This window comes from Apostichopus japonicus, chromosome 13 (genome assembly GCF_037975245.1).
Source record: "Apostichopus japonicus isolate 1M-3 chromosome 13, ASM3797524v1, whole genome shotgun sequence".
NCBI classification, from domain to species: Eukaryota; Metazoa; Echinodermata; class Holothuroidea; order Aspidochirotida; family Stichopodidae; genus Apostichopus; species Apostichopus japonicus.
Genome location: NC_092573.1, coordinates 14,358,450 through 14,375,464, shown reverse-complemented (window position 1 = coordinate 14,375,464; position 17,015 = coordinate 14,358,450). Strand labels below are relative to the sequence as shown.

At 38.0% G+C, this 17,015-nt stretch overlaps 1 protein-coding gene across 6 annotated transcripts in view; it reads right to left on the bottom strand.

Moving 5' to 3' along the window:
* LOC139978581 (uncharacterized) overlaps positions 1–17,015 on the bottom strand; it is a 50,457-nt gene that overhangs the window by 20,615 nt on the left and 12,827 nt on the right. The window contains exons 1-6 of one of the 6 annotated variants that reach the window (XM_071988911.1): positions 15,601–16,217; positions 15,415–15,551; positions 12,017–12,352; positions 11,123–11,335; positions 10,546–10,742; positions 5,031–7,822 (exon numbers count right to left, since the gene is read on the bottom strand). In XM_071988911.1, the coding sequence (XP_071845012.1) occupies positions 7,700–7,822; positions 10,546–10,742; positions 11,123–11,335; positions 12,017–12,352; positions 15,415–15,541 (996 nt within the window). In that variant the 5' untranslated portion in view covers positions 15,542–15,551; positions 15,601–16,217 and the 3' untranslated portion in view covers positions 5,031–7,699. Of the gene's footprint in view, positions 1–5,030; positions 7,823–10,545; positions 10,743–11,122; positions 11,336–12,016; positions 12,353–15,414; positions 16,220–17,015 lie in introns of those variants that run through there. The other 5 variants (XM_071988913.1, XM_071988916.1, XM_071988912.1 and 2 more) reach the window with 5 other exon arrangements.

The window sequence follows — 17,015 nt, the reverse complement described above, 5'->3', positions numbered from 1 at the left end:
AGTACTCCCCCTGTGTCGGTGGTGAATAGCGAGCGAGGGGAATTTGCGTTCCTTTATTTGGAGCGGGGTTAATTACAGTTAAGCTGCGTTTTGCACTGAATCGCGCTAATCTTTACCAAGTTACTTATTGGCGGTACTGTAGGCTGATTTGTGCCGGGCGGTAAGGCTGAAATTGACCTTGAGTACCGGGCGGAAATTTTGAGAGCTGGGTAGCACCGCCGGCATATATATATATATATATATATATATATATATATATATATATATATATATATATATATATATATTATATATATATATATATATATATATATATCCTTCGTTGCTCTTGCCAAGGCCTAAAGTGGCCTAAAATGAGCTCAATGTTCTTATTTCTGCATCACATGTACTTCGATTTATGTACTTTGATATCCAAGCCCCAAACACTTAGTCCTCTTTGATAACATATATGGAAATACATTTTCTCCTGTTGCCTTTCGCCAATGTGTCTGCAAGGAGTAGAGAACATTTGGGCACATTGATTTGATATGGACATTAAATAATGATTGGTTCTACGTATAGCACATGCTTTTCCCCCGACTTTCTCCTGCACTCGTCTTGCCTTCCTTAATCATCATACAGAATTTTGGCGGGTTGCAGAGGTATTGGATGGCCGGGTGGTGGTGGTTGAGTGGGAAGGGAATGGAGGGGAGCGCGGGAGTTGGACGAAAACAAGCAATATTAGCAGATTTTGAAATTGTTAGTAACATCTTGCATGAAGTCATTGCGTGATTTCTTTTTCAATATATGTGGTAATTAAAAGAATCAAATCAATGGAGAATACAGCTTATGCATCTTCCTTTTAACGTTAAGCTTATACACAAGTAATAAAACAAAAAGTAAGATTCGAATTTGGCGACATTTGGAATAAACAATAGAAAGAAAGAAAGACAGACAGACTATGTCCTTGTTTCAATAAACATATATTTTCTATTTTTTCAATTGTCAATACAGTCATTTTTTATTGTAAGTAGCTTATCAAATACTATAATACTGCAATTTTGCCTAATATTCCCATATATGTTTTTTTACAACTCCACCAAAAACATGCTATGCAGTACAATATACTTCAGGCAGAAGTTCCTACAATATTATTCAAAGGAGCGCACGTTAATTTCAAGTCACAGAAGTTAAACTAAAACGGTCAATACACTCGCACGAAAGAATATTAATGGTCTATTTTGAAACCAGTAGCTACTTGAGTTGATTGTAGTAAATGGCGATAAAATACAATGTTAAGATCTCATAACCAATATGTTCCTTGTTTTGACTATACGGTGAACCGTTAGCCTGCAGGTTGGATTCTAAATAACAAAGACAATATTGATCAATTTGTAATATCGAGATTTGTGAATTGCATGATCAATACTCGTAAACCCCCAAGAAAATGTCTTTTATAGAAATTAAGGGAAACAATAATTAGTTGCAAATTTAAAATACGCTCATGAAATTACAAATAAAATAAAGAAAGGTTGTCTTTTACAAACGTCGATGACCGATAAAGGTAACAAATTATATAGTTGTCTTGATAAAACACCAAGAAAGAGGTACAACACAGCGAACGTATCTGATAAAAAGCAGTTTATCACATCTTTCTTTTAGTCATTTCTGAGTAAAACTAGAATCCTCTCTTTGTTAGGCTTAAATCAACGAGTTGCGCTAAATTACAACTTGATAAAACTGATTCTACTTTCCCTCCATTTTAACAAGGAACTATATAGCGGTTTATATAAATGCCATCAATTGGCTTTTAATGCACTCATATTTTGCTGATAATAGATTCAGTGTACTATTACAGGGGCGTATCCAGGATTTTCTAACCCGGGGGGCGCGAATTACTATCTAAGCGGAGCGCCACCATCGGTTGGCGCGCAGCGTACAAGAAAATTTCTGGTTTTGATACCCCCCAGATCACCGGAAATGGCACTTCTCGGGCTTGAAATGACCAACCAGATGTACACTTTTGCCTGAGAACCAAGAATATCCCAATACTTTTTTATCATCCATAACCTTTTGAAGATTGTCACCAGTCACACATCATGTTCGACCTCATCGCATCTCCTGTGGATCATTGCGTTTTGTAGGTGATTCTACGTCGCGGCCCACAATACCCCCACTTGTCAAGGTTTTAAGCCCATTATTTGTTCAGAATTTGAAAATTCACAATTCTCATAAATAAATTCACTTCAAAACATACCCATAATGTTGCACAAAATTTCATCTATGGACAACCAATATAGAAAAACCCCTTCAACCCCTAACAGACCGGTCAAAATTGCACGAGTAGAGGGAAGTATGATGAAGAATGGTGGTCAGGGAATTTTCAAAAATTCAGACATAGTTAATCTATTGGTGTACAGTGGCGTCGCCAAGGGGGGCCAGGGGGCACGTGCCCCCCTGGAAAACCTAGTGCCCCCCGAGTGCCCCCCCATCTGAGATTTGGGTTGGTAAAAAAATATATATATATTTTGTTATATTCAACTCCCATCATCTGAGTTGGTTTTTCATAAGGACAAAGAAGCACAGTAATTCGTATTTTCTTCATATGAGCTGCGAAAAAATGAAAAAGTTTATCCTTGAAAGTCGGGTGTCGAAGTCGTAACCCGCGCCATCACAACAGGTGTCGATATTTACACTGAATGTGTCAGTGCTCACGCCATACCAGCGGATATACACGTCCGCTTCGCGAGCTACATGACTGTGAGAAGGGAGGGTACTGCAATATGTTGCCTTGGTCTGAGGTTGACAGGTTAGGAGCTGACGAAATGTGAGAATGTGAGGGTCCGCAGGCACCATACTTGCCTATATTTGTGGACCCATATATTAACCCTGTTGTGTAGGGGGTGCATAGGTCATTTGAGGTCAGATGCTTGTAGGAACAAATGGCGAATGTTCACACCTGCATACTGAGCCATACTCGATGTGTGATCAAACTTTGGATTGCATGGTGAGATCATTGATAGGAGCCAATAACGATGCTGGAACCTGTAACATCTTAATAGATAATGGGCGTAAACGAGAAGGACAAGAAAGGAGTCGGGGTCATGCATACATTAATTCAACAATGTAGGTTCTATTGATAGGGTTAGGCATAATATCGACAGCATGTGGTTCATATCCTCTGGAAAATTCTGCGCTTGTTAAAATCATTACCTCAAAAATAGCAATTTCTGGAGATATCTTCAGATCGAATTTAGCATCAAATGTGGCAGCATTTTGCATCTAGCCCATCCTCCGTATGCGAAAATTTTCCAAAGGGGAGGGGCACCCCCTCCCCTTAGACCCCTCCCCCAGGACGGCGATCCGTATCCACCTAAGTGCCCCCATCAAATGCTGGTGCCCCCCTGTGCCCCCCAGACTGAAAAGTCTGGTGACGCCACTGTTGGTGTACAAATATTAAAACCTCTTATAACGGCTACTATAAAACTTCGTTGAAGGAATATGAAAAAATACCAAATATTTCCGCAACCGAACACTATACACATTTACAGTTTGGAGGCTGTTCATCCCGCGGAACGCCATTTTTATGCTCACTGATATGATGTGATATCTGCTGTTTGCTTTAAGCATTCGAATAATTGATATGAGACTGAAATAAATAACTATTATCTGTTTATTGTGAAATGCTCGACCAGTGGCGTAACGATGAGCCTGGAGGGGCTCCTGGCCCAAAGGGGCCCCCTATCAGGAGGTCCAAGCAAGGGTGTCCGCAGAAATGTTTACAAGGGAGGGGGGTGAGTAGGTAATATAGGTGTAACGCACTACTTGATACTATCTAAGCGGAGCGCCACCATCGGTTGGCGCGGAGCGTACGACGATTTTTTGGGGCCAAAAAATACTCCTAGATCGTCGGAAAAGACACTTCCCGTTCAAGTTGCATTTACACATCGGTTATTTTGAGATCTCATGTCTTAGGATTTTGACTTTCAATAATTTCAGTAATGCGTTATGGGTTCGTATGCAATGAACATATACTAGAGAACTGTTGGTTGGGGGAAATCATTGAAATGTCAAATGCTTAACTTTTTTCAAGGGGGTGGGAAGGTGCCCCCACCCCCAACTGTATGGAGTAAAATGGAGACTACTGTACAAATACAGCAATCAATCTTAAGCATAGGCCTAATTTCGGTTGAAACTTTGTCTCCATCTAAGCCTAATTTCCTGTGCTTTTAACACGACATCTAGACGTCCCTAATACACAACCCGGTCACTTGTTATCGATGAAGTGGTGCGTTGCCGGATTTTGTCAAGGTCTTGGTACTACGGGCGAAGGTCATTAATTAAGTTTCGTAACTCATCGGGAAGAGATTAGAGGTGTGGGCGTAGGGTTGTGGGCGCGCGTTTTCATGCAGATGGGAAAAAGCTCAAGAAGTGATGGGTGCGTCCGCCCCCCCCCCCCGCCCATGATACGCCCTTGGATCCACTACATGCTATTCACAGACGACGTGCTCAATTCTCCAATCGCATGCGGAATTTATTTTAGATTCATTGTAAGAGTTACGGTACTAGGTTTGGGGTAACAATGAGCATTCAGGTCCGGAGTATATAACATTTTATCTCTTGATGGCAGTGTTGCATCGAAGGACATATGTCTAGTGCAGTTCGCATATAGATCCTGGTCTAATACCGAAATGCGTCATGTTCCCCGACGACTCGGTCGAGTTCGAGACCAGCCACAGCTGGTTTCAAAGCACAATTGATTAAGGCGTCCATACACACACAAGCGTTATGATACACCCTATATATACATATATATATATACATATATATATATATATATATATATATATATATATATATATATATATATATAGATATATATATATATATATATACATACATATAAATATATATATATATATATATATATATATATATATATATATATATATATATATATATATATATATATATATATATATATATATATATATATATATATATATATATATATATATATATATATTAAAAAATTTGAAAACACCACAAACTTTAACTTAAACATCTATTTACCAAAATTGATACAAAAAGAACGACATGTTTCGAAAGTAGCGACTTTCATCATCAGGTTACAGACGCAAAATGAACAAGTAATAGCAGACAAATGTACACTAGCAATAACACACAAGGAAAAATAGATTAACTCAACAAAGATAACACTGGACAGTCAAGCTGTTTGTTGAGATTAGGTTTATCCCAATTGATATGTAGACTTTCTTTGATGATAAAGCATAGCCGCTTATGTGACAACAACTCATTCAAAATTATCGACTCCGCTCCCACTAAACTCCAGCTTATGATACACCCTATATATATATACATTAGTAAGAGTGGAAAAAATGGAGTTGTCGGTGTAAGTGGTAGGGTGAGGCGCACGCCCCCTCCGTGATCCTCGATCCGTCACTGGCTACCCTGTGTATATAATAGTGATCAGCGCTGTATGCAGGGGCGGCGATCTGTTTCAAATATTGGGGGGGACATTTGCTTGGATGCTGGCGAATTACTATCAAAGCGGAGCGCCACCATTGGTTGGCGCGCAGCGCCACCATTGGTTGGCGCGCAGCGCCACCATTGGTTGGCGCGCAGCGTACAAGAAAATTTTTGGTTTTGATAGCCCCCCAGATCACCGAAAATTGCACTTCTCGGGCTTGAAAATGACCAACCAGATGTACACTTTTGCCTGAGAACCAAGTTTTTCCCCCCAATTTTTGTTTTCATTCATAACCTTTTTTCAAGATTGTCACCAGTTACACATCATGTTCGACCTCATTGCATCTCCTGTGGATCATTGCTTTTGTAGGTAATTCTACGTAACGCCCCACAATACCCGTCAGCCCCACTTTTCAAGGTTTTAAGCCCATTATTTGTTCAGAATTTGAATAATAAATTCACTTCGAAACATACCCATAATGTTGCACAAAATTTCATCTATGGACAACCAATATAGAACCCCCCCCCCCTCAACCCCTAACAGACCGGTCAAAATTGCACGAGTAGAGGGAAGTATGATGAAAAATGTTGGTCAAGGAATTTTTGAAAATTCAGACACAGTTAAATTATTGGTGTACAAATATTCAAACCTCTTATAACGGCTACTATGAAACTTCGATATCATAGAAAATACCCCAAAAAATATGCTCGAGGGGGAGGGCGGTCTCCACCCTTCACCCTCCCCCTCCCTTGGCTACGCACCTGCGGTTAGAAATATTGTAGGAAACAGGCCAAATGGAAACCCAGTGCACCCATATCGATGTGGATCATATATATGATTGTACGTACTTACACTCATACACAAGATGCAAACCAAATTTCATTACGGATGAGTACCGTCTAGCTATTCATTCCGAGAAAAAAAGTAAAAACTACGGTACTTTCGGTCATATATAGTAACAAATTGTGACACCTTTAGATAGGGGCCTTGCAAGGAATTTGCCAAGGGAGGGGCAAAGCTTGTACACAGACTTTCTAAGCGTAGCGCCACCATAAGTTGGCGCGAGGCGCAAAAGAAAATTTTGGCCGAAAATGCCTCCCAGATCGCTGGAAATGGCACTTCCCAGGCCTTGTAAGTTGCATCTAAGCATTTTCTATTTTGAAATTACTAGCGATATCATAGAAACATACAAAACATATGCTTAAAAAAATTGATGCCACCAAATATTGGGGGGGATATTAGATACTATATCCCCCCACCTAAAATATTGGGGGGGACATGTCCCCCCCGTCCCCCCCATGATCGCCGCCCATGGCTGTATGTATGACTGTTCCTCTTCTCTTCCCGGAGTCTTGGGGTTTATCTTTCACTCCCTCCTTTTCTCCTTTTTCTCTCTTTCTTCTTTTTCTTTTCCCTTCCTTCCTCTCCTTCCTCCTCTTTTTCCCCCCTCTTTTTTCCCTTTTTCTTCTTTTTTTTTCTCTCCTCTTTTTCTTAGCCGGGGGGCGCGCGCCCCCAACGCCCCCCCCCCCCCTGGATACGCGCCTGTATTACTACTGAATATGGCCAATAACAAGTTTCGCTTTCTCTTTAGCTTCCTCAGCTTTAGGCAAATGTTGTTGACCAAAGGCTAATTTAATGTAACTTCATAGCTACAATAGAAATTAACACCTTTGTATGCGTCGTAGGTCATATCCAAATGTGACTGACACTTAGCAAGCTATAACAAATATTTTGAAAATCCGTATCACGACCCTTTCAACCACACACAAAATGTAAACATAGAGGAGCACAGCATTACGTGTAGACCTAATGAAAAGCCAAATATGACGTCTAAAATTTCTTCATTTTGTTTGGTGGGGGCTTCTGGGGATATAAAATATTAAGACTAACTGCCCAAATCTTTTCGGCAAAAGGGATAATAGAAATTCCTAGGAAACAAAAGCTTCTTTTGTTTTAGCTAGATTATATCGGTGAAAACTGCATCATCGGTAAAAACACATGACTATATCGTTAGCGCATACATCAGTGTTATATTAGCAGGTCTGTATGGGTGTATATATATGCCTATATATTTTGTGTGAATGTAACATGATTTGGTCAAAATTACAACCCAACGTAACATATATATCATTATAGATTAACCCTATGCAGTACAAAGGACTAGATCCATTCTAACTAGATATGTTAGATGGCTATGTTTTACTGGTAGTCCGCCATTTTGGTTTGTCTTTATGTAAAAGTAAAGTACGAATGAACCACTTTATCTTCTACAATTGTCATGTCCTTCATCTTGATGTCTTCTGCTTCCCCCAATGCCCTTTCTTCTACCACCACACACCTGGCGTACTCATACTAAAAAGGAAGAAAAAGAAATATTGTGATTAAATTTAAATAGCAAACATTAACAATTAGGCGATCCAGGGAGTTGCAGGTCTCATCTAAGAATTTGATCGTATGCCATTACTTTGACCACGGACGGTACGATGTCATCACAATGTACTATTTGCCACCATCCAAGTTTAAAGTACAGGACCTTTGCAGTTTAAGAGCAGTTGGCTACACATTTTCCTTTTTAACTTTGAAAATCCACTGACCTTTGAAATTAAGTGGTTTCCGTGATTGTTCATGCTACTGTTGTTTTTTGTTTTTGTTTTTTTTAACTAATAAAAATCCAGTTTGTTGGTTTTAATGACCTTTGGTCTCTGACGGTTGACCCTAAAACGTCTACGGCAAAGGTCAATCAAAATTTGCAGTCCAGTGTTCTTATGGTTAAAGAGAAGTTTGCAACACAATTTTAAGTCTGATCACGAGACCTTTATACGGTTTTTGATAATTAGTGCGAACTGAATATTGGTAGTTAGCAGTTTTTCAAGTAGCATGAAACCTTTGGTCAGGTTTGTGAAAGCTAAAGAAAAAGTTTTAATGACCTTCTATCTGACCAGACGTCCCAATTTCCGGGGACAGTCCCCATATTCCATGCGTCGTCCCCGGATTAAGAGGGTCCCGGAATTGCCCCCTTATTTATGTGTCTTCCCTTGAATTTGAAATTTGAAAAATGCCATGAATAATTGTAAGTTTGTCTGTTTGCCTTCCTATTCGCAGAGACAGCTTGAACTTAGGCTGAGCTGTGACTGTTTACAACTATAGGCTACATACATAAATTTCATGCATGACTCACAGATAAAGATAGGCAACCCAGATCGCTGAATAATTTCATAGCCTGTAATTAACCTTGGGACAATTTTGGAAACCTGGACAACCAAAACACTGAGTGACCATCATAATGACTTTCTATCAAAGTACAATGTAGGTACTAACCCTTGATGTCAACATTTCACCGAATCTCCTGAAAAAAAACTATGGTCACCTTATTTTAACTCTGAACCTTTGACTGAATGACGTCATTTAACAAGGAAGCTCAGTAGGCCTTACAGAGGCATACGCACACCAGAACTGATGCCGTTTATGAAACATCCTTTCGTCCAAATTTGGTCAAATCCTATTTGTTGAGGAGGAAAAGTGGGGGCAGTGTGAAGGGCATGGTATTGGATGAACTTGGGAAAAGAGTTTGTTTGCAAACCGATGAAGGCAAATGCATTTTATTCTCCAAGATGTGTAAATGTAATTCCTTCCCACAACGATCTGAATGGAGTGGAAGGGAATGGGTAGACCTTGTCACCTACATCCACTCCCTCCCGCCAAAAACTGTGAGAGATCCTAGCAGTGAATGAATCATGCATGTTTAGTGCACAGGAGTCCGTCAATTGCCCGAAAGTGAAAGTTGGGCGGATGGAAAGCTTTTTGGTGTTCATACAAGCTTAAAGCGGAACAACCCGATAAGGTTAATAGGTTTTGTCACTTATAGAAATAATGCAGAATACTCCTAGTGCTTTGCTTGTTAATATATGCTACACTTATTAAAATAACGTATTAGCAGCCTTAGGTGTAGGCTATATGTACTGTAATATAAATTATGCAGTTCCTTAAGTAAAGGAGAATACGACATATTTGGTTATAAATTAACTGTTATCATATCAAAACGATGAGAGATACTTGATCATCGATCCATACAGCTCGATTAAAACAAAGGCGCTAGGCTTTTACATCCATACTCCATTGTTATCATTAATAAATATCAATTAAGTTGGTAAATCAACTGATGATCGATGTTTCTCGATTAATTATCCTGGTTATAGAAATAATCTGGCCTATCAATTAGTATCTAACACAACCTATTAATTCAGTCACATGCCCACCCGATTTAAAAGGTGGGAGCTGTAAGCAGGGAATGCAAATGTTCCCCCGACTTAGGTAGGAGGAGCGTAAACCTTTATGGACGGGTTGCTACAGGCGAATGATGCATGTAGTGGTGGGTTGATGAATGCAAGTCCCCTACAGGGGAAGTCTGGGGAACCCCCTGGCTAAACAGTAAGTCTAAACGAAAGGTTTTGCTAATAAGTTTATTGAATTTGGTTAAAAACAATCTCCATACTAAACGTATTCGCCGCGACTGACAATGGATTTTGGAAAACCTGCGCCTCCCCCCCCCCCACCCACGCCCACTCCTTCCCTTGTGCACACCACTGGAACAATAATAAATGTTTATTTCGATGAGTGAAAACCTGGCTTACGTTTATCTGATAGCTGTTAGCCTGTAGTGTTAGAACATAAAATCATCTATAAGATGTCATGACGAAGATACATATATATATATATATATATATATATATATATATATATATATATATCCCCTTATACCCCTCCCCCAGGACGCGGATCACTGTCACAAATTACCCGGCTCTAAAAATAGTCTGGTGACAACCCTGTATATATATATATATATATATATATATATATATATATATATATATATATATATATATATATATATATATATATATATATATATATATATATATATATATATATATATACTACAGTCGAATAATTAATCCACTTACGAGCGGAGCAGCAAGATTCTTATTTTAAGATTGAAACACTCTTTTTATAAACAACACCAGTTTTGAAAAGAAAAGAAATTTCATTCTTTACGTTCAGAGGAAATTCAATCTTACCTTTGGGGCGTCGATAGTGGTGAAATAGCCATCGTTGGAAGAAGGGTCGGGGTTGGGGGTTGTAGTGGTCGGCGGAGTCGTCTCCCCACGCTTAGCGCAGTAGTAGGCCAAATAGGCAAACAAGAGTATGAAAGCAATCAGGAGCAGGGATAATGCCACATCGACTACTAACATCCTCGTCGGTGAACTTTTTTTTTCTAAACGAAAAATGAAAAGAAAACATCTCTGTATCATAATGAAAATTAAATCTCGATGTCCTTAATTGACGTTCTTACAAAGAAGAAAAGAAAACGAATTCGAGCATACGCAATGTAGTCGGCAGAACAGTTTGATGTGATTGGTCTTATGAGTTGTTTATAAAAGGCGATATTTTATTCAATAAATTCCCCCAAGATATATAGAAACTAGAAACGGAAACTGAACTCCTCCCTCCAATTTTCAAACCAAATACATTTACTTCGATATTGTAACCAGGGTTAGAATATATATATATATATATATATATATATATATATATATATATATATATATATATATATATAACTGGTTCCCCGAGTTTGTGTCACTGTTTCTGGACCTGTCGAAGTAACTGCCTGTGTTCCGGTTTGAACAGACGTGGAAGCATCGCTTGATGTTATTGGAATAGATGTGGAACCAGGAAAAGATGGCGATATGCTCTGTGTATTCGAAGATGATGGTTCACCTGAAACAGTTCCAGTTGAGGGCGTAGAGCTCATTACATCACGAGAAACTGAACTGGTTCCCTGGGTTGGTGTCATCGTTTGTGGGTCTGTGTTGGAAGTCATTTGGAACAGATGAATCAAACCATTGAAAGGACTATGACCATTTCATTATGTAATATGAAGCGCCTTTGTAGAGTCAAATCTGGCTTAACCATATTTAAAGTTGACAAAAGAACAACATTTGATATAGAATATAATATCATAGTCATGGAATTTGCAAATTCTCTCACCAACAGTTGAGGGAAAAAACGAAAATTTGCTCTATTGCTGAGAGTAAATTAATTAAACTTTCCATTTTAATCCTAAAATGAACCACCGATACCGTTTTTTAAATTGCAATATCTTTCTATTAGTTTCTGGCCAGAATAATATTTAGGTTATGAGCAAATGACCCAAAATGTTGTGATGATGTCACGGTATTCGTGATATATAGAAACTAGAAACGGAAACTGAACTCCTCCCTCCAATTTTCAAACCAAATACATTTACTTCGATATTGTAACCAGGGTTAGAATATATATATATATATATATATATATATATATATATATATATATATATATATATATATATATATATATATATATATATATATATATATTAGAAGATAGTGTTATCGTGTAAGATTTTGTCAATACTAAATTCAATATGGTATAAATCTTCTTTCTATATATCCCAGAGCATTCCTCATTCAGAAGACAAGGGGACGTGGCTATTCGTACGCTTACCTTTACAGATGACCCCGAGGTCATTGTCATGCTTCCAGGAAGTAAATGTAAAGTTCATGTAGGGCAAGACTTGGACATTACCCTCCCTTTTACTTCTGTCACATTCAAGGATTGACTCTGCCCCCTCAGAACACATAATGTTCCATTCGGGTGAGCTGAGGGGTCCAAGATGCTCTGTGGATTTAATCGATTCTGCCGGACCTTGAAATCCTTGTTGTCTGCAGACCACAGTGGTTGTAGCCTCATCAAATTCGATTGTGGAAATAGTCCCCCACTCATCCTCTAAGAAAACTTCTACGTGTCCCTCGCGAGGATTATCTGACACGATGCGAATATCTGTACGAAAGTAGTAGACATAGTACATGCTAACATGACAGGACTATATTAAATACTAAACTACTTATCATATAAAATTTAATGACTGGTCATTGCTGCGAGCCAGACTCGAACACACTTTTCTGTGACTAGTAAAGTGTTATTTTGGATTCCAAGTAAGATTGAACTGGATCCAGCTATCTGCGTTTATATCATTCTGATCTGACAGTACTTCCAGTGGCTTTTTGTATCTGTACACATTAGTACATGAAAATATGTCATTTCCCCTCCCCTCCCCTCCCTAACCCCTCCCCCTCCCTATATGTTACAAACTGAAAGTTTAAACTCTAGCTCAGTATCCTTTACTTATATACACGATTGTGATTAGTTAACGCTATTGATTATGCAGAATCTCCTTACCTATGTATTCTTTATTAGAAGTCGAGGATGGAATTTGTCGATCATGTAGGCCTGTATTATTTAAAATAATATACAGTAATAAAATAATAATTGAAAAGTCTCTTCTTGTTTACGTAGTTAATTGTATGTGACTAGCTCTTGCCGTAACTGCAAAGTTGAAAGATATTTCACTTGAATTTTTTACAATTATAACCAAATCCTTTTTGTTCAGTCTGCTACCATCAAACAAAGATGACATATTATATGAATTTACGGATGCTTTTGGTAAAAGCCTTGATTTATCTTTTTGAACGCTTTGTTCGGTATATTCGGGGAATTTATTTGAATTTTGACTTCCTGAAAGATGAAAATTGTAAAAATGAATTCGTTTATTTTCTTTCACTTTCTTGCACCTTTCACTTATGCTACATATCATAAGCACCACATACACATAACTACACTGTTAAGAAAAGTGTTGTAATTTTACGGTAGATTACCGACAGTCAATGTGCTATGTAGCCCCTGTTATAGCCCTGTGCTATAAGACGCAATTGAACTGCAGTTTTTAAGGGGGGAAACGGTGCGACGTTTTTTTTTTGACGTTCGAACGGTAAAATCACGTCATTAGAATTCAATTAAAGAACAGCTCCTCTCCTGTAAACGATTCTACTGTTATCAGATCAATGTTGACTAATTATGAACTTACATTATAAACTTATTCTGTATAATTACGAATGAGTACCACAACAGATTAATGTGTACGTTTTTTTAGAAAAGTCACCCAGGAAAGAACCTGGGCACCATAACCAAACAACGGAACGACTGATCCGCCCCTATAGTCCCCTTGCATCGAGACTGTGAGATATCGTCAGGATGTGTATCACGCTTCCCATTCAAGGGGAACATATTCAACACATGGTACTAGTGATCTGTTTAACTTTTTAAGAAAAGTCACCCGGGAAAGAACCTGGTATACGAACAACCAAACTACTAAACGACTGATCCGCTCTCAACCCTATAGTCCCCTTGCAACGAGACTGTGACTGTGTGATCATCGTCACGTGTATCACGATTCCACTAAAAGGGGAAAATATACTACACATGATCTTAATCAAAAGGCCGAAAAGTGATCTGTTTAACGTGCTTAAGTAATAGATGAAGTGCACTTGTGTAGGTTATAATAGTTGAAAGCCAAGTCAGCTATACATTCCGATTTTGTGTATTGAAGATTATAGTGAACACTGTCACTTTAGTGTAAATGCACAAAATTTGACACGAAGGGTAAATAATATGTTTCGAGTCATAATATCCACGGTTAATTTAAAGTGCATTCTCACTGTTATTCTACGACCAAAGGTGAATGTTAGTATATGGTATCATAGTATTTTTACTTCAATTACGTCCTGTGGTTTTATAGATGGGAAAGTGTAGGTACACAATGAATAAACATGCTTTATAACGGTTACTTTTATTTTAGCAGTAAAAACCGCTGTACTATACAAACGGCGTGCCACATTAATGTTACATTTCACCTTTAATTGACAGTTGCTAGCTCAGCTGAATGTTTTCTGCAAAACTGCAAAACTCATATAAACAAACCATTTCAAGATATCTTAGGATAACATTGACTCATATCCTGTTACGTTAAAGTCATCCATCAAAACTCAATATAGTTTTGCATTCTGGTTAAAAGATAATATAGAGGCAGCTCTGCATTTTAAGTATTCAAGAACACAGCCATTTTACTTTTCAATCTAATTTCAAACTTGTATCATGGTTTATTTCCTTAAAAAGAAGGAACATGAGACAAGGAAAAAGGAGATGAGAGGAAAGGAAATGACACTGTTATCCCTTGTCTTATATTTTTCTCAAACCTAAATGGATAAACTGCGTAGAAATATTCTCAGAGATCAATCATGATTCAAACCGACCCGCAATCATTTGTGAATACCGAAGTTCGAATCACGGTGGCGGCTGGAAGGTTTTTCACTGTTCTGGATTTTCCAAATCACTACAATTTTAACTCACGGACCCTCCAGTCTTGGTACGTTTCCTTGCTATGCAAGGAACGGCAAGATTTATACATGTCGCTCATGTATACATGGTGAATGGTTTGCTTCCATTATTGCGAAACTATGAAACACTTCATTGTGGGATTGATAGCATTGATTAATTACGTAACACTGGTCCATTGACTCATCCAGAAATGCTCAATCTAATAACTCTACAAAATAAAACATGATTTGACATTCGAAGAAGAGCATACATATAGATTGAATGCAAATAGCCACGTAAGCGACCGTTCTGTCTCTCATTCCTTTTCAATATTATAACGTTTAAGACCAAATTATACATATTTATTTAATATGTAGATATAAATAGATATATATATATATATATATATATATATATATATATATATATATATATATATATATATATATATATATATAAATAAATATATATATATATATATATGTGTGGGTGTGTGTGTGTGTGTAACGAACCGACTGGTTCGCTCATCGTCAGTTGTTTATCACAATTCTCTAACAAGGGGAACATAATGTTACACATGATCTTTGCCACAAGGACACATGACAACATAAACACATTCACTGTTGATTTTCCAGTTCTACAAATAATTTTTAAATTAAAAGGAAAAGGGGTAAAAAGTGTCAACTTACCTCCGTCCATAACTTGAGCTTGGCTAACGCAAACAGTAACAAGAAAGATACCAATGAGTCTATAAGAGAACATGGCTAACATCGATTTAGGAACTGAATTCAGAGTCATTACGTCCACCATATTCATTGAAAAGCAGACTACAGGAGGTCAACTATATCTGAACTGGTATAATCATGAATGTAATGGTTTAGCCGTCTTGATCAGTATGCTTATCGCTTTTGACTTCCACCGGGAGGATATTAAGGTTGTCGCTTCACGTCTATCACTGTTTGAAGTGATGAATGAATTAGACGGTTTTTGTGTAATAAGCTAAGTTCTTCTATGTGATGCGTCACTGTAACACATACGGGAAGCAGGATGTATCTCGACTGAGCAGTACATTCCAACTATGGTATTATACATAGCAGTACCGGAAACACCTAGTGTATTTAGCCAATTGGTCTTAGTTCAACATTCAAATGTGACACAAAGAGGAACAGAACATCCAAGAGATTGTCTCTACAAGATGTCTATGTCTGCTGTAAAATGGTTAATTTCGTGAACGCTTCATTAAAGAGGTTATGAAGTGGTGGGTTTTCATGTCTTGGAATGGTTTATCTACATAATTATAACACCACCCATGCACAACTTTCCGTAAATGCGGCTTCAAACGCCAGCAATTTGCTGTCAAAGTATTCCCTAGAGACCTCTCGAGCTGCCACTCATAAACAATTCAAAGCGGCCCATCGCAGTTCATATGACGTCATCAAAGAAACCATTTCAGCCAAAGCCGACTCCCCGTTTTTTACCGATACGGCGTCATACAGTTTACTACATGTAACCACAACACTTTGCTCATCAATTGAACATGTGTTTTTTCGAATCTTCCGATTCCGAGGAAATAGGAATAACCTCTCAGAAACTTCGTCAAGCTTTGACGAAAATGATTTTCTTGAAGAAGAAGATGAAAAATAGTTTTCGAGGGTGATGAGGATATCGGTATTTTTCCATATCAATTGAGCCCCTTGCAGAAGAATTGTAAAACGATCCCGATGGCCGAGACGCGTCGCTGCCGATCGAAGTCACCGAGCAGAACGGTTGGACTATCCTGAAACTGGTCGGTTGAGCATAAACAAAACCACCGTTATTAACACCATAATATGATTTATAATTTAAAATGATCCTGCTACTTAACTTCGTAGCGAAGTTTCTAGAATTTTTTTTACTTACAGTGCAAGGAAGGTGTGATATTCTGTGCAAGTGGAATCCTATAGTACTAGTCTTGGTAACATGGGGTCTAGACCTAACTAATAGACGTTGTATAACAGGCTAGCCTTTGTAATTGTATCATCAAACTGTTACGTAAAATCATAACACAAGGCCAGTTTTACCACAAAAGAAAAATTGCAGATGTAGTATTGATTGTTCTAAAAACCAACTGGCTTTAAGATTTGTAAAAAATATTAGGTAACCAAAAAAAAAATCGTCATTTACTGCATCAAGGAGGCCTAAGCTATGTTCATAACAAGTTATTTGACAATAGTATAGGCCCACAGGCACTCGTGACATTGTTTATGTGTAGTGTTTTGAACGAGTCGTGTCCAAATTCTTCGATTTCTGT